Source organism: Fundulus heteroclitus, chromosome 12 (assembly GCF_011125445.2).
Source record: "Fundulus heteroclitus isolate FHET01 chromosome 12, MU-UCD_Fhet_4.1, whole genome shotgun sequence".
Lineage (NCBI taxonomy): Eukaryota > Metazoa > Chordata > Actinopteri > Cyprinodontiformes > Fundulidae > Fundulus > Fundulus heteroclitus.
In genome coordinates, this window is record NC_046372.1 from 38,805,119 (window position 1) to 38,828,924 (window position 23,806).

Genomic DNA, 23,806 nt, shown 5'->3' on the forward strand with positions numbered 1-23,806 from the left:
AAATGCAATGAAGCCAAACTGATCAGATAGAAAACCCCGAACAAGGCAATAAACATGTTTTTGCTGGATAAAGAATCCTTTAGAACCGGCTAGCTTGCACGCGAGTCGTTTTTTTCTGCCTCTTGTGACGTCATCAACCCAGCGGCGTGGGAGGTTTTCCTTTTTCCCCTCCTCGCTTGCGCCTTAAAACCATATGATTTTACAAAAAGTTGAATGAACGCACATTTGCCCAGTGACGTCTTTAGGGTCAAGGCACACTTGCAGGTGAAAACAATATACCGCTGGATAGTCTCTTTAATATCCCCGCGCCGTGATTTATTTTGGAGGTGTCAGCCGGAACACCGGAAGTCCGTGGGCCAGCTTGACGCTGCCTTGTGGCTAACCAGTCAGGCGGCTTGCTGGCTGCTCAGCGCTCGCCTGCTCGCTCGGTCCTGTCAACAACACCGCAACCTGAGACGGGATAGCCACTCTGCTGGCTAGCGGAGGAAAAGCAGCTAAAGTAGCCACGGCGCTAGCCTCCGGATGAACTAACTCCGGAGGTGCCCTAGAAAGTTGGCTGGATATACCGGGGTCCGGAGTCGATTCGACGGTGGCAGAGTGGAGAGGTGGTGGAGGGGAAAAACTCCAGACTTCTCCGTTTGGTAAGTTGTCTCCAGTATGGATGAGACAGAAAGACGGACAGGTTCACTCGGCGAGTTTCCATTTTGTAAGTTCAGGTTGTTGAGTTGTTAGCCGGCGGCTGCTAGCGAGCAGCGCGCTGATGCGCTTTTATCCCTCCTGCGGCTTTAAGTCTCCGGCGGTGGGGTCTGGGTACGCGGTCCGAGCTCCCCGCTGCACGGGGACCGAGTTTTCCTGGCGCCTGGTTCGGCTCAGGGGCCAAACTTTCCCCCCTCCGCGGACCGGACCCGGACACTGTCCGCCGATCCAGGTAGTCGGGACGAGCCTGGGAGGAAACGAGGAAGAGAAAACACTTGTTGAAGGGTGAAGACTACAGCAGCGTTGGCTCACATACACAATGTTGCTGCGGAGGAAAAGAATGAAACGAGCTGAAAAAGTGTAGAGTTTTATAAAGAATAAATCTAAATTAGAATCTAAATTGATTTACTTTTGCTGAGAGATGCACCAATCGGGCATTTTCCCGGCGGCTGCCGATTTCCTTTAGTTTCTTTTAAGAGGTGTTGGTGCTGATCTGCCTTCTCAGGTTATTTACTCATAGTAAATAAGATGATTTCTAAACTACGGTGTGTTGAGAAATGACATTTTTGGAAATGCAATATTTGTGACTGCCCTTTTTATTGTACATGTTTTTAATGTGGACCCCGGAGGAAGACTAGCTGTTTGCTGTGGCAACAGCTAATAGGTATCCTTAATAAAAAAAATAAAAAAATTACAACACCATTCTTATTTAGTTTTCAAAACATATGGTCCCTACCCATCCCTGTGATTTTAATGTTTTTTTATTTTTATTTTTTTTAACGAGGGCATCAAAATGCGTCTTTAGTCTTTTTTTTACTAGCAGTACAATATGTAATGAACAGGAAGAAGCTGAACTAAACAGATAACATTTTCTGAAGTGATCATTTACCACACTGGCATATTCACAAGTGGGGCTGGACGATAATTCAATACCAATAAATATCGATTAATAGACGTTTATCGTTGATAGATAAAAAAGGTCAATAAAAAGTCCAATAGAAAAACAGTTTTCCTTCCTTTTGCATTCTAGCCATGTAGGTTAATATTACATAATTACATCCTCCCAACCAATCACAATGCAGACCCAGGAACCAAGCCCCGCCCCCTTCAAAGAGTCCAGAGAGCACACGTTCTTTTTATTTTATAAAAACTTGCAGTTTTGGTAAAAAGTTGGTTGAATAAAGGGTTGTGTTTGAATTCAGTGTTTGTGTCTGTATCTAAAAAATAGGTCGCTAAGCAACAGCATAAAATGGCCAGGGCTGCAGTTAAAATATATGTTTTGAATTTGTTGATAATTATCAATCAATATGATTTCTATTTTATCAAAATGCTTTTTTTTCCCTATGTCGTCCAGCCTTATTCACAAGTATTTTATTCATTTTTTTTCCCAAGGATGTGATTTATTTTTTTTTCTTAAATATGCTGAAGTGTGGGCCCGATTAGTTGGGTTGCACCAATCAGGGATAGGAATCAACAGAATAGTTTTCACTTGATTGGCTCTTTGATCACCAGGACCAAAATGTAAATAATAATAAAAAAAAACAGGATTGATTTTCCTTCTTGTTCAATACAAACTAAGAGCTCCCACCGTTTTCAGAAGAGATGAGGATTGGCTCTGTGCAGCTAGCTGAATTCTTGCGGTATCTGTGCGTTCACAAACACAACAATCCGTCTTGTCCCGCTCCCGCCTTAACCGTTTAACCTGACTCTCTCTAGATGGATCTCATTCAGCAGATCTCCGCACATCCATCTGGGATTGCTGCACTGGAGATGTATTTCAGAAGGAGGGGCCTTACATAAAAAAACACTTATCTGTCATCTTTACTGACGCGCTACAAGCTCTGGTCAAACCCGGTCGGGAGAAGGGTGAAAACATGGTTTCCACTAACAAAAGCCTTCAAAGTCGTTCTGTGGCATTCTTTTAAATAACTAATATTCAGTAGATTGGACAACACTGATGAAATAGGAGCCTCAATGTTACCGCTTGCTTCCTTGCTGCGAGCCGCCATTGTTGTCTGAATCCAAACAGTCTCTTCTCTGATACGTCACAACTTCAAAAATCCCGCCCGGCGATCCTGATTGGCTCGTCCATTTTATGTGGTATTGAAATCCCTCCCAATGGCAGCGAGTCCAGATGGATGTGTGGAGCTCTGCGGAACTACAGAGTGGTAAGGGTTATTAACCGTTCGGCTCAAACCAAAAGAACTGTTTGGGCCAATCACATTGCAGTACTGTGGTTTAAGGCGGGATGTAAGAGCTGTAACAAAAGCAAGAGCCACAAACATGGCAGCGCAGGAGGACGCGTGGTTAGGGGCTGCTATCGCGTGCGTTTTATCAGAATCCACCACTTCGTCTTTGAAAGTAGAACAGCAAGACGCGCCTTGACCAGCGGAACTTGTTGTGGTTTCTCATGACGCCTGCTGCTTACATTGTTATTTGATACCGTGATTGGCTAATACCAACCGTAGGTAGGCGGGCACTAGGTGTCGCTTCGTCCAATCAGCTCAGAAAGTGCTGCTGAATGTCCTTCCTTTCCCTGAACAGACGTGATGGGAGCAGACCCAGTTTGCTAATGCGCAGAACAAAGAGCGCTACACGTTATCATCTGGCTGGCCAGCTTACAAGTTTGAAACACAGACAAGGGATTTGACTTTGGTTCCACTTTGCTCATAAGTTTAAACATTTATATTCACAAAAATGGAAACAACAAGAACACAGTTGTTGTTGTAAATATGTGTATGTATAGTGATTTTTACAAACGATGAAGACAAGATTAGACTCTTGGGCCAAACCCAGGTTTTGGCTCATTCCTTTAGTTATTTAGTAGAGATCCGATAAAGGTTTTTAAAGAACCTATGCACAGATCAGGCTTCATCTAGGCCGTACCCATTTCTGGTTTTCTTTAAGGACCGAGCCTTCAATTCTACAGCAGGGGTCTGCAAACATTAAGATACATTCTAAGTCTGGCTCATTAAAGCTCGTTTAGAGTCACAAAGGTTGCCTGATCTTTTGAACCACTCTTTTATTTCAGTTTAAAAACATAAAGGTTTTTCAAAAAGAGGACGGTCACACTTTCTTCTATGGGATGTTAATGTTTGTGGAACAGTATGTCTATAAAAAAAAAAACACACACATAGCTTCCAACCTAAAGACAGGGAAAATGGATCTAAAAATACAATACTGGTACCTCTAGTGTCATTCTGTTGCGGAAGTTAAATTATTCCAAGAAAAAAAAAAACTGAAAAATTGCTAAAACCTGCCTTTTTATCACATTTATGTTTAAAAACATTATTTGGTTCTGCATAATTTTTAGCCAAAGTTGTGAAGGGGCCACTTCACAGGCTGAGGACCCCTGCAGTACAGGTTCCTTGGTAGAGTTGGTAGTTTGGACTCCTAAGAAGTACAAGATTATCAGCATTTATGAATCAAAACACGTGCCGAACTTATTATATTTTAGTTCAATTTGAAAAAAAAAAGTGCATCAAACTAAAGGCTGCTAGTTGTTGTTTAACTAAAAATTGCAAACAATCCCAGTTTTAATGAATATGAAAAAAAATCCAGACACCTCCCCCTCCCATCCTCCTCCCCCCCCCCTCCCCCAAATAAGGGAAATTTGGCCGATTTACCGCTATATTGTTTTATGTTATGGGGTGTCTTAACTTTAAATGACACGATTGGCCTGTATCTGCTGGATTATGACCACGTTCGCTGTGATGCAACCACTAAATCACTCACTGATCAGTCGTTCATTGAAGTCATTGAAGGCTGCCCCCAAAAATGCTTATTTTAAAAATAGTTGTCAGGTAATCGACTTGCAGTAGTAATTTAATTCACCCAAAAGGTGACATGTGCTACTGCACAAGTATGTACACATTTAAAAAAAAAAATGGTGCCATAATCAGATGCCGATTAGGGTCATAGGTAGTGATGTTGAAACTGGGGAGGTTTCGAACTTTTTTTTTTAACTTATAAACGTTGTTGCGTTTAATTTGTGAAATAAAACAGTTTTACAGAGTTTAGTTTCTATGCAGGGTGAAAAAGGAGCGATCAGCAGCTCAAACCTCCAAGAAAAGCTGAATCGGTACTGGCCTGTAAAAGCCTGATCAGTGCATTTCCACAGTTTACCGTCGTCCTGATCTCAGTTTGCTCAATATTACCGTTACAAAGAACTGCTCAGATTGCAGTAAATATTAGCTAAAGCTATAGAAATGCCCTGCCTTTAAAACCTCTAACCCTGTAGACTTAAGTATTAGATTTATTATCGTTCCTGAAACACCGGGCAGCTTTAGCGCATGTCACTGGATATTACGCAGGTTTAGGATGCCATCTTTAGTAGCGCTTTATATTTAATTACCAAAGGTAATGCTTTGGCAGCTTTCATTTTTATGCGCTATTTTGGAACTCTTGACTTAAAGCTGGAAGGGAGATTCTCGTGTGTAACTTTCTGAATAACCGGCTGAGCCAGGTTCCTGACTTGATATCCTTTGGTGTCAAAACAAAAACGTCCTCCCTACAGGTTTACCCGGCGGCCCCCTGTCCCACACCAACCGGCTGCTAAACATCAAACTGTGACTTTCCTAAAGCTTTCTGCCAGAAGCAACAGATTAAAGTCGCGCTCTTTGCTCTGGCTTTATGAAAAATCAATGCTTTCAGTCACGAATCGTGTGCGGGACGCTTCCTGGTGTCTCAGCCCGCATCCAGACAGAGAGCGTCCTGATCCCTGCGGAGCTGCCCGACCCACCGTCAGAGTAAATGTTTAGCATTCCATCTCAGCCAAGGCGTTTCCTGCCAACACCAAAAGGTCACTTTTTTTTTGTTTTTTTCCTGACTCGCTGGTGTCTTTCCGGCCCGATTTCTCAGCAACGTTTCTCTTTCCTCGTTTCTTTTGTGCTACAAAGTAAAGAACCAGGAAAGGATCAGTGAACAGCACTGCAAAAACGGATCTAAAAATAAGTAAAATGTTCTTAAAGTTGGTGTATTTGTCCTTGATTTGAGCAGGTAAATAAGATTATCTGCCAATGGAATGAGATTTTTGACCCCTAAAATAAGATAATTAGACATCCTGCACTTGAAATTAAGATGATGGAGATGAATTGTTCCTATTTTAAGTGCAAAAATTTGCACCATTGGCAAATCATCTTATTTACCTGCTCAAATCAAGGACAAATACACTAATTTGAAGAACATTTTACTTATTTTTAGATCAGTTTTTGCAGTGAGGAGTGTTAGTTGCGCCTCTGAAGGCCACAGATTGATTTTTTTTTTTTTTTTTTTTTTTTGCATGGACACACACGGGCGTAGTAAAAGAGCGCGAGGTTTTATGAGCAGCGACCAAGGACCTGATGCAAATACGCAAACTGCGAAAAAAAAAGTCAACAGAGAGAAGTGCAGAGTTCACGTATTTCCTGGAGCGTTTTGCCGTATCTCACATCTGAATAGATGCCAGAGTCGACTCCGACGCGCGGGCGGGGCTCTATTTACTCAAGACTGTGTGAGTGTGCATATTATCGTCTGTTTGCTTTAGTAAGCAAGGCGTGAGAACGCCGCGGTGACGCCACAGCGGGACAACCCTTTTTGTGGCTCTGCAGGGATTTTTGTTTTCACTCACTCACTTATTAATTAATTTATTTATTTCCTGACTTATTCTCAAACTCTGCTGTCTGGACGAACTGAAAGCTTGTGTGCGTCGTTGACACGGAGTGTGTTTCCCTCGCAGGCACCATCATCTGGGTCCCCCCTCCTGTGCTATGACAGCGAGGCTTGGCTCCAACAAAGGCCCAAGCTCCTCGGCAGACGGTTGACATCTGGTCAGGTACGGCGCTTCGCTGGGATTACTCTAAAAGAATTAGTTAAGCCCGCGTTAAAAGTCAGTGAGCACAGGAACATGTGGAAAGCATTATGGGACGCCGGAGAGCTCTCTTAAAGGGCCAGTAGACTGCTGCTTATGTTTGTATTTTGCTTTAAGGTATCACTATGGTGACGGTAGGTGAATTGAGTCGAGTTGCTTCTTCGGCACTTTAAATGTTCAAAGTGCTGCTAAAAGCCGGAGCTGGTTCTTTAGTAGAGGTGTGCTGAAGGTTTGCCGTGGATCCCCCCCATTCAGCGTTGAAGGCAGACATGCCTGAGCTACGAGGAAGGTAAACAGTGACATAATGCTGTTGTCCAGCCCAGTCCTGCCCGTCCCAGCATTCACCTCAGAAGTATGCGGTCGTGATTCATGATCGTTGCTTCGCCAGCAGTTCCTGCTAGTGCTTCATGTCTTTTGGATTGCTTTGATTTTTATGTATTTTTTTTTAATCAAACTACAATAAAACCCTCTTTTTGTAAACAAAATAAGAGATGTGATCCCGGGTGTAGCGGTACCGGTACCAAACAGGTTCAGGTGACACACGTGCCGTCAGACAAAGAAATTCTCCGCTTCCGGGGGATTTTTTTTATTCACCCCACGGTCGGGCAGAGCGTTTTTTAACTTGTAGGGTTTAATTTCAGTTTTAAGGAAATGCCAGAGAGAAAGTCTTTGCTCACAGCCATCACTTCTACGTCCGTCTCTCTTCAACACGGCGTTGAAGCTGTGTGTGAATAAAACTCAGGGACTCGTTTTAGTGCAACAGTTTCAGAGAAGGCAAAAGAACTGCGTTAAAAGCTAAAGTTTTATTCGGCTTTGTAAATCAGGGCGGGCTACGTTTGCAGTGAGGGAACAGAGAGGCTCTCCTCTCTGCTCTCTCTGCTCTGACTACAGGCGGGTTTCAGGACGAAGCAGCAGCTGTCTGTCTGATTGTCTGTGAGACGGCGCTTGGAGGAGTGGGAACGGGCTCACATGTACACTCATCGCTCTCTGAGGACAAACTCCAGAATGATTGTTGCTTTCACGGGAAGTCACCAATAACAGAAAAGTAGTTTTTTTTTTTTTTGTTTTTTGTTTTAAAAAGGTCACAGGATGGGTCTGAACAGTGGCTAAACATGGAGAGAAATTCACTAAATTAGCAGCGGTGACCAGGTGCTTCCTTAGGTCGGAAGTATTCCCGCCGCTGGCTTTGCACCGAGGGTCACAGATATTGCAGCGAGTGTAATCTGCAGCGCGTTTTGGACCGTGGAGCCGTACTCTCCTCCACTTTCTGTCAGCTTGTTGCTTTGTTAGACACGCGGTTACAGACGTTGTCACGCTCTGGTGCGTGCAATGCTGTGTTCATGTCCGGCATGGAAAAATCACTCACTCTTCCACTCCGTCAGTGTCACAATGATGTGTTCAGGTACCGAAACACGGTACCGTTTCATTTTATGTGAATTGGTACCCGGTAGTACCGACTGGATTCAGTCGGTGCCTCGAAAAGTATCAGATTCAGGTACCCATCCCTAACTGTCCAGTCAGCAGGCTTCCCCATGATTGTGTCGCCTAAAGAACTAGACTGAGGCCGTTTAAAGGTCTCTTTAGATGTTTTAAGTTAATTAGCTGATTAGTGGCACCAGGTGTCTTCAGTATTGGACCTTTTCACATTTTCTGAGATACTGAATTTGGGTTTTTATTAATTGTCAGTTATAATCCTCAAAATTAAAAGAAATAAACACTTGAAATATATCAGTCTGTGTGTAATGAATGAATATAATATACAAGTTTCGGTTTTTGAATGGAATTACTGATAAAAAGGTAAACTTTCTTGATATTCTAATTATATGACCTACACCTGTCTTGCTAGTTAGAAAAACAGTGGCGTCGAGTCATGATAAATGAACTATTTATTAATGATTTCATTTAACAAAGCGAAAACAGCAAAAGTCACAACCACACTGTAGTTTTATTTTTCAAGGTTTGAAAACATTTCAGGTTTATCATTGTTGCTCTCTCGCTATCGGCGCTGGTTTATTTTTCTTTCTCCATTACTGAGAGTTAGTTTCTTTAATGCTCTTTATCATCCCTGCACCAAACTGTCACTGAACAACAAAGCCGCATACTGATCAGATTTGTATTTATTCATCTTTTTTTCTCTTCTGAGTTACAGTGTTAGTCGTTCATTTTAATGCTACCAACGATAACAGCCAAGCTGATTAACAACAGAGCCGACGCTTCAACAAGGTCCTTTGAGATATCCCATAAGTCATTGCAGAAAGGGCAGAAATACGACTCCACATCATTCATTCTTTGTATGTAGTTTGTCCAGCTGTTGACTCTTTGTGGGCCTCACGTTCAGTGAAGCTGAGCAAAAGTCATCAGGTCAACCTGCGCATTTAGAGCTTTGATTGGTCTCAGTGGGGAAGTGTGTGTTGTAGACGACATTAATGCCGCCTGCAGAGAGTCATTCCAGGGAGTGTGTGATAGTCACCTTTTTTTTTTTATTAAATAAAAATGCGTTGGTTTAATCAAATTAAGCCGACATCTAAAGCAGACGTGAGCTGCTTAAGGCAAGGCATGTTTGTTTATTTAGCGCTTTTCAGTAACAAGATGGTTCAAAGTGCTGTAGAGGGAAATATTACATAGAAAAACTTTACATTAACAAAGGAATGAGCTAAAGAAATCCTTGATTAGACTTCTTTCATACATTAACAAATGTACAGAAAGCATAAAATCCCAGTACTTAAAAGCATGTGCCTCTGTCTTTCCTGTTTTTAGTGCAGTTTAGAGAAAAGGGAACGCGTAAAGTCACATTTTGATCCCTAGAAAAGTCATAGCGTACTTATTAAAAGTTACTAGATTGTCTTATCTTCAGAAAAACCCGGTATAAATTCTTCAGTTGCATTCCATTTGCTTGATTTGTTAGGGGTGCTTATAAGCGTGACCGCAGGGAGTTAGATAAAAGCGTTTTTTTTCTCTATAATATTCAATTTCAACATGTTACTGCAATAAAAGAGGAACATTTTATTTTCCAGGCTTTTTAAACGTCTTAACCCGACTCTTTGTGGCAGTAACTGTGGACGACGCTGTGGCGTATGTAGCTAAAACTGAAGCTGTTCTAAGGCAGATGATGAGAGGTACTCCTAAGAGAGCCTGATAGCGTTTGAAATGTAAATCTGAGAATGATATTGTGATTTAGAGCTGCTGTTTTTAAAGAAGCTGTTTCTTGTTTTTGTTGACAGGGATGGCTGCTCAGGTGGAGGTTCAGAGCGGTGAGGTTGGGAGGACAGGGGCAGGAGGACTGCTCCACCTGAGCCCCCTGGGCGACTCCAGCAACAAGAGCGTGATTGAGATCCCGTCTATGGGCGAGCCTCACATCCTCGGATCAGAAGCCAACAAGCCCGCCCCGAATCCCAAGCCTCGGCTCACTCCTAAGCCGTTCGCTGTGGAGAAAAACCCCACCATTAAGCCCATTCTCGCCCCCAAGCCCCAAGCCAAACCCCGCCCGGAGTCCACGCGCACTGCTGCGTCCAAACCGGATCTGCCGCACACACCGAAACCAGCGGTGAGGCCGGTGTCCAGCAACCCCAACCGCCCCGCTTCCACTTCCTTTAGGACACCTAGTAAGTTCAAGACTGGCCAGACGAGCAAGCCTGTAGTCCAGCCTTTCAAACCGGCCCCTCCCCTTGATCCCGGGGAGCCCAGTAAATCAAGCCGCCCGGTGCCGACCGGGAGGCATAAACCTGCTGCCTCCAACTTGGCCTATTCCAAGAGTCTTAAAACGTATTCAGCAGCTGAGTGGCCGGGGAGCCCTTCAAACAAGCATGAGAGTGGGCCCATTAAAGAAGGGCCCATTACCAGAGCTAAGTCCATGGACTTTCTCGCTGCAGTAGGGCAGGACGAGGAGGAAAAGAACAAAGCTCAGCCTGCAGAGGCCGTGCAAATGCGAGCTAAGCCCAGAAACCCCAGGCCCAGACCAGTTTCAACCATTTTCCCTGCCGCGCCGGCCAAAACGGAGACGCCGGTTCCTGTTCCTCGCTTGGCAGCGCGGCGACCGCTGTCAGCTGATCTCACTTCAAAGTTCGAGTCCATTGGCCTGTCTCTGCACCGTAAAAGCCCCAAAGCAAACACTCCAACAGAGCAGGCGCCGCCACCGGACAAAGAGCAAGATAAAACCCCTCCCAGCGGCACGCCGGCAGGTGCCGATGGCGCCGCCGATCGGGCCGACTCGGACCAAAACGACGATAAGGCAGAAGAACCTCCGGCGAGGGACGCTCAGGAGGCTAAGCCCGTGACTAGCATCAAGTCTCGGATCAGTCTCCTCCTGGATTCATCGTGCCCTCCGGGTGCAGCGGCCGATCTGCCCTCTCCGGTGCAGCCGGTACCAGAGGCAGAAACCTCCGTGGGCGTGAAACAGCTCATCAAGCAGCTGACCGAGGACACGACGCCGACGCCGCCCCCGGCTGTGAAGCCGGTGCCGAAGCCCCGCCCGCTGCCCCTCGACCTTACCAAAAAGTAAGAGCCGCGCTCGGGTCTCTGCGTGTGTTCTCGTTCAGTGTTTTCTGTGCACGAGCTCCATTGTCATGCGTGCTTCTGTCTTGTGTGATGTACAACCATCAGGTTTTCCTCCGAGCGCTCGCCAGACCCCGTTTCAGTGTCGGAGGCGGCAGACGGACACGACATCAGCAAAGATCCTCAGAGAGGGGTAAGAAAGGGGCCGAGCTCTGCAGCGTCGGGTCGCTGCTCGGCTCCGACAAGAGGAGAGGTGGTTCACCAGCTCAGTGCTGGGAAACACTTCTGAGGCCTGTTGTGTGAAGAATGGAAAGGAATGCAGGAAATGACAGGTTAGAGTTGGAAGGGTCTGCGCTGAGGCCTCTGCTCTTTGTCCCGGGTTAAATTAACTTTAAAGGCTGTAGCTGGAGCATCCTGCCTCAGAGGGGTTTATTGTGAAAAGACGTTCCTTCCACTTTGGCTCTATTCCTTCATTAACACCTATAGGACCGTTCAGAAGTGAAGAACCAGTAACCATTGGCATTAGAATATGTTTCGCAACACCAGAGGTCTTTTGAGTTTTACCAATCAGACCTCTCTGCTCAGCACTTTAAGGATAAGAAACCTTTAAATAGGTCATCAAGTAATATTAAACCGGCTGGTATAGATTTGCACATAGATGCCAGAGAGCTTTCTACCACCTGACGGATTTGAACCGTTTCCTTGGCTTGCTGTGTCCCTGTGCACATCCTGTCCTTCACCTGTTCAGCACTTTTTCTCTGTGTCACCCTGATGTGTACTTCTGATTTAACCTATGGATTAATCAGATTTTTATTCAGGTTATAGTGTTCATAGAAATTAAGACAGAAAACAAAACAAGGTCATAAATGGACCAATTGATCAGAAACTGAAGATATTCTACATTTAATTATTCCCTTTAGCTGTCAGTGGTGGAAGGTTGTTTTAAGGCTTAGTTACCATTTCAGCACCTTTAACCGCTCTTAAAAAAAGTAAAAACGAGCGTCAGAAGCTTGACGTCTTGTGTTGTTGGCGGTTCTGTCACATTTGCTTTATTGTCTTGTTTGATTGTTGTAAAAAGAGCCGCTGCTTCCATTCGTAAGCGTTAACTTTTGCTCTGTGGCTCTGCTCTCATTTCCCCAGACCGAGGAGCCGACAAGCACTCCCAGTGAGCAGAAGATGTTTCTGGATCTAAAAGATTCCCCTGCGGAGTTCAGAAAGGCCTTCACCCCCGACGGGACCGAGGCAGGACAGGAAAGCGGTTCTGGCGCCGAACCGCACACGGTGAAAGCGTCTTTGTTTGACAACATCGTGGAGAGGCAAAGTGTGCTCATGATGGACCAGGACGACTCTGCAAGCGCAGCCCAGGATTCCCCAGGCAGCGCCTTCTCTGTGAGGAGCAGCGACGAGGGAGACGGATCTCTAGTCACCGCCACTTACCTGGAACCCGCATCTCCCTCCAATTCCTCCTGGGTGTCGCATGCCTTTGATACAGTCCAGGCGGCCGAAGAGAACCGGGCCGTGAGCGAGAGCGTCCCCGCGGCCCAGTGGGAAGACAAGGCCATGACGCTGCGCTCCAGACGCTCGGAGCGCACCAGGCCCGGCATACAGACAGCTGACCCAGCGCCGGTGCCGGACCTGCAGCCACGATACCTCAGGATCGGGGCTCTGCAGAAGTGGACCGCTTCCGATTTCGACGACGGTGGAGGTCTGGATAACGGGATGCTGAAGCAGTCAGAAAGGGACGGGCAAGCCGCTCTGGAGAAGGACCAGGACGAAGTGGCCGCTGCCCCTAAACGTTTGAAAATGCTGCAGGCGGAGGAGCAGCAGAAGCCCAGGGCCACCTACTTTGCTTTGACCGGGCAGATGCCGGAGCTGGCTCCTCCTGGCGGGGGAGGGAGCAGCGCTGTGGACGCCAATGTGCTCTTCAGCGACCTGTCTGTGAGGTCCACCCAGGGGCAGCTCTTCTCCGCCAGGAGGAACCCTTCTCTAGAAGAAGCTTTTGGGATAATCTCCCCCACTCAAGAGAAATTTGATGAATTTATCCCAAGGAGCCACATCGCATCCAAGGAGGTCAGGTCGCCGATGGACAAACCAGCCAAAGACGACATGACGGAAGTCAAAAAGAGACACGAGCCAGAAAGACGTGTGGCAAAGACGAGCGAGGCCGAGAGGGAAAAGCAGAAACAGCTGGAGACGGAGAAGCAAGCACACGCCGACTTTGAGCGGATGAAGGAGTGGGAGAGGCAGCGGGAATTCGAAAGGCAGAGGCAGAGAGCGTTCGAGATGGAGAAAAAAGAATTAGAGGAGAAGCAGCAGAGGCAAAAACTGCTGGAAAAACAGAAGCAGCAAGAATCGGAGGAGCGGCGCCAGCGGCAACTCCAGAAAGAGAAACGGGAGCTGGAGAAGCAGAAAGAAACGGAGGCGCAACAGCTGGTGGAGTTGGAGAGGCAGAGACTGAGGGAGAAGGAGGCCGAAAGATTAAGACAGATGGCTTTAGAGCAGGAGATGTTGAAGATAAAAGAGCTGGAGAGAAAAGCGAAACAAAAGGAAATTGAGATGGAGCGTCAGAAGGAGATGGAAAGGAGGAGAGAGCTGGAGAAACAGAGGCAGAGAGACTTAGAGAAGGAGAAGAAGAGAAAACAAGACATGGAGAGACAGCAGGCGGAAAAGGAGAGGCTGAGAAGAGAGCAGGAGCAGGAAAGGAAGAGGAAGGAGGAGCTGGAAAGACTCAAAGAGATGGAGAGACAGCAGCTAGCTGAGCTAGAGAAGCAGAGAGCAAGAGAGCGGGCGGAGAAGGAGGCCGAGAAGTTAAGACAGATGGCCCTGGAGCAGGAGATGCTGAGAATACGAGAGCTGGAAAAAGAGAGGGTGAGGCAGAAGGAGCTGGAGATGGAGCGCCAGTTGGAGATCAGGATGGAAAAGGAGCGAGAGTTGGAGAAACAGAGGCAGAGACAACTGGACACGGAGAGACAGCAGCTAGAAAACGAGAGGCTGAGGAGAGAGCAGGAGCAGGAGAGGAAGAGGAAGGAGGAGCTGGAAAGACTAAGAGAGATGGAGAGGCTGCAGCTCGTTGAGCTGGAGAGGCAGAGGCTGAGAGAGAAGGAGGAGAGGGAGGCCGAAAAACTACGGCAGGTGGCCCTGGAGCAGGAGATGCTGAAGATAAGGGAGCTCGAGAAGGAGAGAGCGAGACAGAAGGAGTTGGAGATGGAGACGAGAGAGCTGGAGAAACGGAGGCAGAGAGAGACGGAAAGGGAGAGACAGAGGCAGCTGGACCTGGAGAGACAGCAGTTCGAAAACGAGAGACTGAGACGAGAGCAGGAGAAGGACAGGCAGAGGAAGGAGCTGGAGAGGCTCAGGGAGGCGGAGAAGGTGGAGAAGGCGGAGGCGGAGAGAATGAGACACATAGCCAAGCAGCAGGAAGCAGAGAGGCAGCGGCTGAAGGAGAAGCAGAAGAAGGAGGAGCAGGAGAGGCTCTGGTTGGAGTCGTGTGCGCTGAGACCCAAAGTTCTCGATCTGGACTCGGTGCACAGAAGCGAGCCGCTGTCTCCGGGATCTCCTCAGCACAGCAATCCCTCGCCCCGATGGAGGGAGCCGTATAAACCCGCCATTCTCGACATCGACTCGTTCACGTCTCACGCTCAGGGCTCGCCCAGTAAAGACCCGTCTCCCTCTCCTGCTGTTCTGGGACCGGACGCCGAGTTCGGTGCTCGCTCGCTTCCTACAGCTGAGAGAGACGTCAGCTGGAAGGTGCCGCCGCAGACGTCGGGGGGTTTCTCAACCCCGGTATGGACAACGTCTCCCCAGGACCCGTGGGAGCTCGTCTCTGTGGAGATGTCTGTGGACAAACCAGTGACAGAACCCAGGAAAGCTGCCGGCAAACTCAGCCCAGAGCAGCTGCTCCTCAAGCAGGAGGAGCGGCTCGCCAGCCCCCAGCGGCACAGGCCCGCTTTCCTGGATGAGCCTCTCTTCTTGTCTCCTCCACAGACGAGGGTCTCTCCTCAGGAACACCCGCACAGTTCTCCCGCAGACCAGGTCTGGGTTCCAAGAGAGCCCCAGCCGCCGAAAGAAAGGCGAGGAGAAGGCCCTGGCTACAGGAGGTCCCATGGAGCTCAGGTGAGAAAGCGCTCCGCTAAAGTGTTCACAATCCGTGAGATTGTGTCGTTGTGTCCTTTTTCCAATGACACTCCTCAGTGTATTTATTCACGATATTATGCGATACACCGACACAAATGAACGCGTTTGTCAAATGAAAGGAAAAGGAGAAAGGGTTGAAAAATAAAAAACTGAACAGTGTGGCACACACGTGTATACGACCCCCTAGAATCAATGCTTTGTAGAACCGCCTTTCGCTACAGCTGACACTTTAGCTCCGTCTGTATGTTTGAGGTGGCTCCTCCTCTGGGTTGTGGGCAGTGTCCGAAATTAACTTCCTGGCTCAACGGCGAAGTTGGCCGGTAGACGTAAAAATCAACCGGCCAAGCATTTTTTTTTTTTTTTTACCGGCCAAAGTAAGTCTGACTTAATATCTCCACGTAATCCCGCAACGCAATTAGCCTGAGCTAACCGCTAGTTGCTAGCAAACGGACGTGTCGTAGCTGCTGTCGTTCTCACGTCACGTGTGCGAATGTTTGTGTGTCTTTGTTGTCTTACGAGCTGAAAGCAGAGGAACATGAAGAAGCGTCCACCCAAATCACTGAAAAACCCGATTTTATTTGGTCCAAAGATTTACTCACCATGTGGCCGCTAGCCTGCTAGCCCGCTAGGCCTCCCTGTGTCAGGACTCCTGCAGGATTGTCTTGTATCCAGCTTCCCATTAGCTGTGACCGCCCTCCATGTCCCTCTTGAGGAAACGTGTCCCACAGCATGATGCTGGCAACGCAGTGTTCTCCTTGCTGACCAATTGGAAACCTTTTTTAAAAAGGAGAATGTCATCTGGTTAATAGGACAGCAACCACCCAGCGGCTTTTCTTTAAGAGCAGTGATGCTGGCACCTGTTCATTAAATGTGACTAAACACAGGAAGCATTTTCAGACAAAGACTGACTCATCCAGTTCTTGTTGCTGAGAGTAAATTGGTTTCAAGACAATAGAAAACAGTCGACCCAAAAGGTCTAGGAAACTGTATAGCTTTCTTTCTACAAGGCAAACGCACTAAAACCTTCTGTGACTGCCCTCTAAGGCCGTCTCACAATAGCTGCATTTATACTGAGACGTAATCTCCCGCAGCTGGACTCTATCAACTGATTAGGTGGCTTCTGGTAGGCAGCCGGCTGCTCTGCCGTTTATTCACGGGTATTATAATATACATAATATAGATGGGCTGAATACAAGCGCACATCACTGTGACATCGCATAACAAAATAGGGCAAAGTTAAAGGGGTGTGAGAACTTTCTCAAGGTTTCAGCCAGAATACACAGAACTGATCCCATTTTCTAGAAGCTTCTCACATCTTCTCTGCTTGCTGACCTCAGGGTTAAAAACTCCACAACCATTAAAAATGGTTGACTTGGAATATTTTTCCTCAAATGTTATTAAGCATGAGTTTGTAACGTTTAAATAAAGCAGGTTAATGACTTATAGGTTTAGATTATTGAGTTTCTCAACGGCCCGTCGTCTGTCAAGGGGTCTCACGAGTTTCCTGTGCGGCTCTGGGGTTTAATGGTTGCTCTCCATCCGTCGCCTTTGACAAGTTGGCTTCATGTTGTGTTTTGGTCAACTTACATCTTCTGATTGGTTAGCGAGACAGAGAGTTTGTTACAGCCGGCACGTTTTTAGTGGCTACGTTGGACTAGAGCGACTCTTAAGTACAACACGAAGCCAGGGGTTGCATTGGTGACGGGAAGCCTGTCTGTGCCTCTATCTTCCATGTTTGCACACACAGCAGGACCAGAGAGTGACCTCTCCCACATGGTCAATGGACACGCACGCATCTTAATGGAAGGAGTCATCAGTGAATGGCCATAGATTCTGTCTGCAGAGAAACCCTTACGATAAACCACGGCTACTTTATGCAGAAAAGCCGCAAAAATTTCTTAAATGCAGGATCCCGTTTTCTTTTGTACGTGCGTTGGACGATAAGGTCTCGACACGCTTGTGTCGGCACGTCTTAGTGTAAAGTGCTACAGATAACATGCATACCTTTTTCCTTTTATCTTAACTAAACTGAAAACTAAAATGACGATGTTGCAGTTTACCTGCAGGCACACAGGCACAGTGTAAGTCCACATTGCGTCATTTTCTTCATGCAGGCTTGCAGTGCTTTGAAAAAAAAAGCAAATAAAGCAAACGTAGCATAATCCTCCACTCGGTATGCCAAGTACAGTACAACATCGTCTGCAAATACTTCATGTTTTTTACTTGGACTTTAGCTCGCTAAAAGGTTGTAAATGTATATAGGGAAGCTCAAGCTGCGATTGTTTTAAAAGTAGTTCAATTTCTGTACTTTTTCATCTTAATGTGTGTAAAGCCTTAGACCATTAAAAAACTACTGGTAGTACTGAGGTGTTAGAGGAATGTTGAACTCCCATTATGTTGATTTTTAGGTTTTAGTAGATCTAAAATGAAGTACATGTGTATCCTCAATCAGAGTATCGCTGATGGTTAGATACTGTGTGAACGGCCAGCTGCAGTGCTGTGGGCCTTAAGTTGACAGTCTAGCATTAAACGACTCTCCGTGTTGGTCGTATAAATGCCGCCTAAGTTGATTTGGGGAGTTTTTATCAGCCGTAATCCATAATCATCAAAAGGAACAGGAACCAATGCTTGAAATATATCACTTTGTGTGTAATAAATCAATGATAATCAAACTTTTTGAGTTTAATTAGTGAAATAAATCAACATTTTTAATAGTATTCTAATTGATATGATTCGAGGTTTAGTTCTTACATTACTGTAGTAAAGGGTTTTCCCATTGTTGGTTTAACAGTGTTACTCGTCTTACCTGCTTATTATTTATGGGGTTTTTAATACTTAGATATGAAAGACCTTGTTAAATGTGATTTTTTTGGAAGTAATCATTTAATTGTGTTTAGATTAAAATATTACACTTGGTAATATATTCAATCTGTCAAGCATAAAAAGATGAGGCCTTAACTACGGTCCTTGCTTCGTCGGCAGGAGTTGAACAGGATGCGGTCTCGCAGCATGTCCAGGAGATCGGCTCCTTCGAGCAGCGCCGTGGAGGGAATCCTCTTCAGGAAGAGGAGTCGCAGCGCCCACAGAGAGCTGGACCTTCACAGTGTGGTGAGTCCGGCTGCAGCTCGCCCAACCTTGTCGCCCTACATTTTCTAAGCTCTACCTAAGTCACTGCATCAGGGCCACATTTGAATGTGAGCTGTGGGTTATGGTTGTCTATTTTTAGACCAACTGGTTCTCACACAGGGCTCATCTCTGTGCTCTCAGGTGCGAGCAATGCTTTTGTTTGTTTGATGCAGTGTATGTGCGTGTTGCGTCTCCTGCACCAAAAGGGCGGGAGCTAAGGGAGGTTAATTGCTGCTGAACTTTGGCCATAAAAGAACCGATGACTAACGTAGGCATCTAATGTGACCCACCGTGCTCTTGGCTAAAGGAGCGGTCAGACACATTTCTTGAAGCCTGTTCGTCCACACGGAAATAGACAAACGATTATTAGGCCCATGTTATCAGTGCTCATTTATCAGGAACCTGCCTGCATACGGTTAGGGAAACCAGCAGGTGAGCAAGCCAGTCACGGTCATGTGTCCTGTAGCCAAATAGATATTTTTGGTGCAATTGTCTTCCTCTTCTGGTTCCACCTGTTTTTCATCACACTCTGTAGCCGCTGCCTCTTTGAAAGAAACTTTTGTTTCTAACTTTCTTCCTCCGGTCTTCGGCTCGGTAGGCATTAGCTGCGCAACCGTAGCTGCACACATTACATCCACACACCTATCAGTTCGATAAAGCCTGCAGAGTGGCAATCAGTTATAGAGGGTTGGATTTAGTTGCTCTTTGATACTGACACTGTAATTGTAGGCTTGGAATGAAGGCCTGTAGTGTGCTGTGTTGCACAATGCAACCAGAACCTCAGACCAGGTCTCTACCACCATCTAGTGGTTCTGGATGTGATTGGCCTTGTAATAGCTGCCGGTGTAGGTACCAGATTGACTCGGGCTGCCAGATTGACTCGGGTCCTGCGTCTTCTGATGACGTCACTATACAGTGTTGGTTTAACGTTTGCTCAATTGCGCAAAATATTGTAATTGGTCTGCACAACTTCCTAAAGTAATTATAGCGGGGTGTAGGTTTTATTCGAGAGCGGGATTGCGGCTTGTAAACGGACAATTTTACGAAGAAAATCGCCATGGTCCCTGCGCCTTCCGATGACGTCACCTTATGGCAACACCACTCAAACAAACTACATAGAGCCCGCGGTCTGCATTTGTAACGAATCAATTTTATTAAGTTAATTTAGCGGTTTCTTTTTTCTCAAATATTCAAGCCATTTTACAAATAAATAAAAAAAAAAAAAACAAATATTTGAAAATTGGCTCAATGTTTGGAAGAATATTGTTAACAAAAATGGAAGGGCTAGCCAGACTAATTTATCCAGCATTAACCTTAAATGTACCAAATACCACAATAAAAAAATAATCAAATTCATCACACTTTCCTCTGGAATAATAAAAAAACATGTGATCAGAAAGAACAACATCAGTACAAAAAGGAGGAATGAACGTTATTGATTTGACAGTGATGAATGCCGTGATAAAATTAAATTTGGCTGCTGACTTTTATTAAAAATTAAATGAGTTTATGGTTTAGTTTCCCTTCACAACTTAAAAAAAATTTGGAGGAATTAAATTTCTCTAAGGTTGTAACGTCTTTGATCCTGCAAAATTACCGATTAAATTGTCAGACTACCACACAAGTATTCCAGAATGATGTTAAAAGTTTTCATGCCTCGACTAATTTACAGGAAAATAACCGTAAATTTACAAAATAAAATTGATTTGTAACAAATGGAGACCGCGGGCGCATAATCTAGTTTGTTTGAGTTGAGTTGCCATATGTAGACGTCATCGAGTATCACCCGAGCCAATCTGGCAGCCCGAGTCAATCTGGTACCTACACCGGCTCTGCTGAAGGATGTGAATGAAGGCGTTTATTGCAATAGTCTGAGATGCAAGAATACACATTGGTAAACGCTACACTTGTTAAGAATAACTTTAGTTTAAAAAAAAAGCTTGCTGTAGTAGGGTAGTAATAATAATTACTTAACAACAGAAAAAAAGTTTGATTGTTTGGATTTAGGCCGTTTTATCTGCATTAAAATGCAAATCTCTAGAAAGGCACTCATCAATCAGACAAAAATCAAAATGGCCAAATTTTCTGTTTCTGCGATTGATGGGTAAAATAGTAAAAATAGAAAAAAAAAATTAAATAAAGGGAATTAAATTCTTTGAGGCTTGTAATAACTATAACATTTTTGTTTTCTGCTGGAAATTCAAAGCTATAACCGCTAGCAACATTCCTTGAGCACAGGGTTGCTCAAGGAACCTTGCAAAAAATGAAGCTCAGCAAAAAACTAAATCTGTATCAGCCATGAAAGATTGATTGGTGTTTTTTTTAGATTTCCTGTTATTGACCTTTTGCTCCTTGTTTAGTGCATTTGTGTACTTGTTAGTGCATATTTGATATCGCCAATGTTACCGTTGCTAGCAGTACCAGTGAATGGGCCATAAGTGTTATTTATAATTAAAGTCTGTTATACTATCAGATGGCAGGCCGTATTATTTTCCTCACAGTGTATGGGGATGGGCTGTGTGGGGTGACATCAGTGCTCTGAGTGTGGCTGCCTGTAGCTGAGAGTGCGGCAGAGCAGAGATGGACACCATGCTGAGAGTTCTCGTGTACATGTGGTCATGGTGTCTGAGTTCGTACTCCCTCTGGGTGAGTAGCAGCTCGTTTATCGTCGTACGGAGGTTGCTCTGAATACATTTATACACAGGAAACTGCTCTAAATATGCTTTAGTAGACTCGTGTTCTTGGTGCGGTTGCTGGTTGAGTTTAGGGCTGAGATTGCACTGGAACTGGTGAAGTGAGAGGACTGAAAGCAATGAGCAGCTGAGTCACGTCCAAGTGGGTGAGATCATCAGGAGGAAAAAGTACACTGAAAATAATAGTAGGTTGTGAGGATGTTGCACCCAAAGAAGCCTAATATTTAAACTAGAAATGTTTGCTTATATATACTCAAGAATAGTAAAACATTGGTGAGCGATGCACTCTAGTGGCTGATTTCCAATTCCAGTTTTGTAGTCCCAGGCAATTTTGAGAAGCACAATTATACTTTTATAGTTTTCTCAGTATGAAAAAGAAAATTGGGAATAGAAAATGTTGCATTTTGCAGACCTTTTTTTAAAATTATATCATCCAAAGATAAAGCTTAAAATCCTGACAGTCTTTTACGTAACTTAAATACTTATACTTAACCGTACACAAAAACCATGGTTGATAGATACTTTGGTATTAAAGTCATTCTGTATTTCTTTCAGTTCAATCAAGAAAACCAACACAAAATGGCCACTGACTGGAAATTATTATTATTATTATTATTATTATAAAGTATTATCGGGTATCGCCAATCAATTGATCATACAACAAAAAATACTTTTTTTAATAAGGCTGCAGACATTTGAAAATTAAAAAAAGATTTAAATCACTTTGGAGTTTTGAAATGTAGACGGTCTACTTTATGAGATGTACTTGAATGCACAATGAAAGCACAGCTGTTGATGTTATTTCAGGTGAGTAATTCGGTTAAATGCAGAGCGAGCTGTGTACCTTATGGCTGTTGGAAAATGTGCATGATGGCAAAGTTTTGGTTCGGTCCACCTTTTCTTTCTCCACTGTGGCTGCATGAGAAAGCTTAAAGAAGCTGTACTTGAATTAATTTTATCTGGTTAATGAAAAATGCTTGTTACACAGTGTATTATGGGTTAAAAGACCAAATTTTTCTTCAGTAACAATTGACTAATTGATTGGACAATGGAGCGAGTCCAGGCTGGTTTTAGTAGGAATAAGCGGTGAACTGGGACGCCTTTCCTCTGTCAATGGCACAACGACGGCCGGGGCCGTAGCTAAGCAGCAGCACGACAGGCTATGCTGTTATTTGCATGTAAGTGTTGACCATTCACGTTAGAAAATTACGTTTACCCGAGACGTACAGTAGCCATTTATGTAAAAGAAAACAAAGAAAAGTCCCTCGATGGAGCTTTGTTTCCTCCGGAGGATTGTGCAAAACGTTTGGGGGCGGGGCTTACAGTTCAGACTAAACTGTTCTGCTCACTCATGGTTTGAATTTGTGCAGGATCAGGTACACCTGTAGGTCCTTTTTTAATGTTTCCAACTTAAATATTCAGCATGTGTTTTTTATAAAAAGCTGTAGCTTTTCGGTACAACATACCGCTGTCAAGGCTGTACCGGATATGTTCAGTGAGAATGTGTTATGTTAACGTAGGATGATACGAGTCCAGCCATGACATGTTTATATTATATAGATTTTGAAACTGAGCTGATCTAAGTTTGTCAATTTACCCCATAAACAATAGTGAAACGGTCCTTTACCTATTAGCTACACTACTGACTCATATGATAACTTCAGTGCTGTGTTGTTTTAAGATTTGTTGAAATAATAGATACTAGTAGGTGTTTTTTTCTTTCTCTCTAAATGTTATAAAAACTGTTGGAAAATCTTGAAATTCATCTTTGGAAAAATGCTAAATTTTAAAAGGAAATATTTGTAGAAGCTCTGGGACCTAATTTTCTCTTTATAAACTATAATAGTTTTGATATTTAATAGATATCTATGCATCCTTTGTGCAGTAAACTAGTCTTATTAGGAGCAGAGGGACCAGCAATATAACTGTAGTGGTAATGGCTGGCGCCGCCAGAAGAGGCAGACTTTGTATGTGTATCATAAAGAATATCTCAGTCCTTTCAAGAGGCTTCCAACGTTTTGAAATCCAGATCAAAAGGATAAAACAGATCTTTGCTGTGAGGCATGGAGTCTGTCTTTTTCCTCCTCGGAGTCTCGCTCTCAGCCTGGATGGATTGCAGCCGTGTCTCAACGTGTCGTAGAATATAGTTTCCTTTAGAAAAAGTCTTCTTACATCTCTGTTCTTCCTCTGACTTTACGCTAAAAACATCACTGATACTAAAGATGGCTACCTTTTTTAAGTCCTCTTCGTTCAGGAACAGCACCCACACCGACGAGTGCTGCTGTCAGCAGGACATGACTGGTCTTACATACAGTGTGACTTGTTTACCGATTGGGAAAAAAAAGATGAGATTTTACCTGTCATGGCTGATCAGGTTGGAAATCATCTGGTTCTGCTCACCAGCTGACATATTTTGATATTTTTTTTCCCCCATTCACTATATATATATATATATATATATATATATATGTATATGTATATGTATATGTATATGTATATATATATATATATATATATATATATATATATATATATATGTGTACTGTATATACCTCATGCACCTTTTCCTCCTTCGTGCACCTTTCTGTTGCTTATAAGAGCCGATGTCACAAGTAAATCTCTCCATTGTGAGATCAATAAAGTTCTATCTTATCTTATGTCAGTGCATTTTTAACGTAGGTATGAAATTTAGATTTTTAGAGCGAGTCATACCCTTGTCAGTTTTATAAACCAAGTACAATAAAAATGGTTTCCTGTAAAAACCCTTGCTATAAGACCAGCTATGCTAATGCTAATCTTTACACGGGACCAGCTGTTT

The 23,806-nt window shown here is 44.5% G+C and overlaps 1 protein-coding gene across 3 annotated transcripts in view; it reads left to right on the forward strand.

The window, feature by feature from the left end:
- The first annotated feature begins 362 nt into the window (after positions 1-362).
- Positions 363-23,806, forward strand: part of si:ch73-138n13.1 (protein PRRC2C) — a 40,979-nt gene continuing 17,535 nt past the window's right edge. For 2 of the 3 annotated variants that reach the window (XM_036144585.1, XM_036144586.1), the window contains exons 1-6: positions 363-641; positions 6,413-6,508; positions 9,766-11,038; positions 11,144-11,228; positions 12,176-15,148; positions 18,152-18,277. In XM_036144585.1, the coding sequence (XP_036000478.1) occupies positions 9,768-11,038; positions 11,144-11,228; positions 12,176-15,148; positions 18,152-18,277 (4,455 nt within the window). In that variant the 5' untranslated portion in view covers positions 363-641; positions 6,413-6,508; positions 9,766-9,767. The remainder of the gene's footprint in view (positions 642-6,412; positions 6,509-9,765; positions 11,039-11,143; positions 11,229-12,175; positions 15,149-18,151; positions 18,278-23,806) is intronic. The other variant, XM_021310342.2, reaches the window with a different exon arrangement.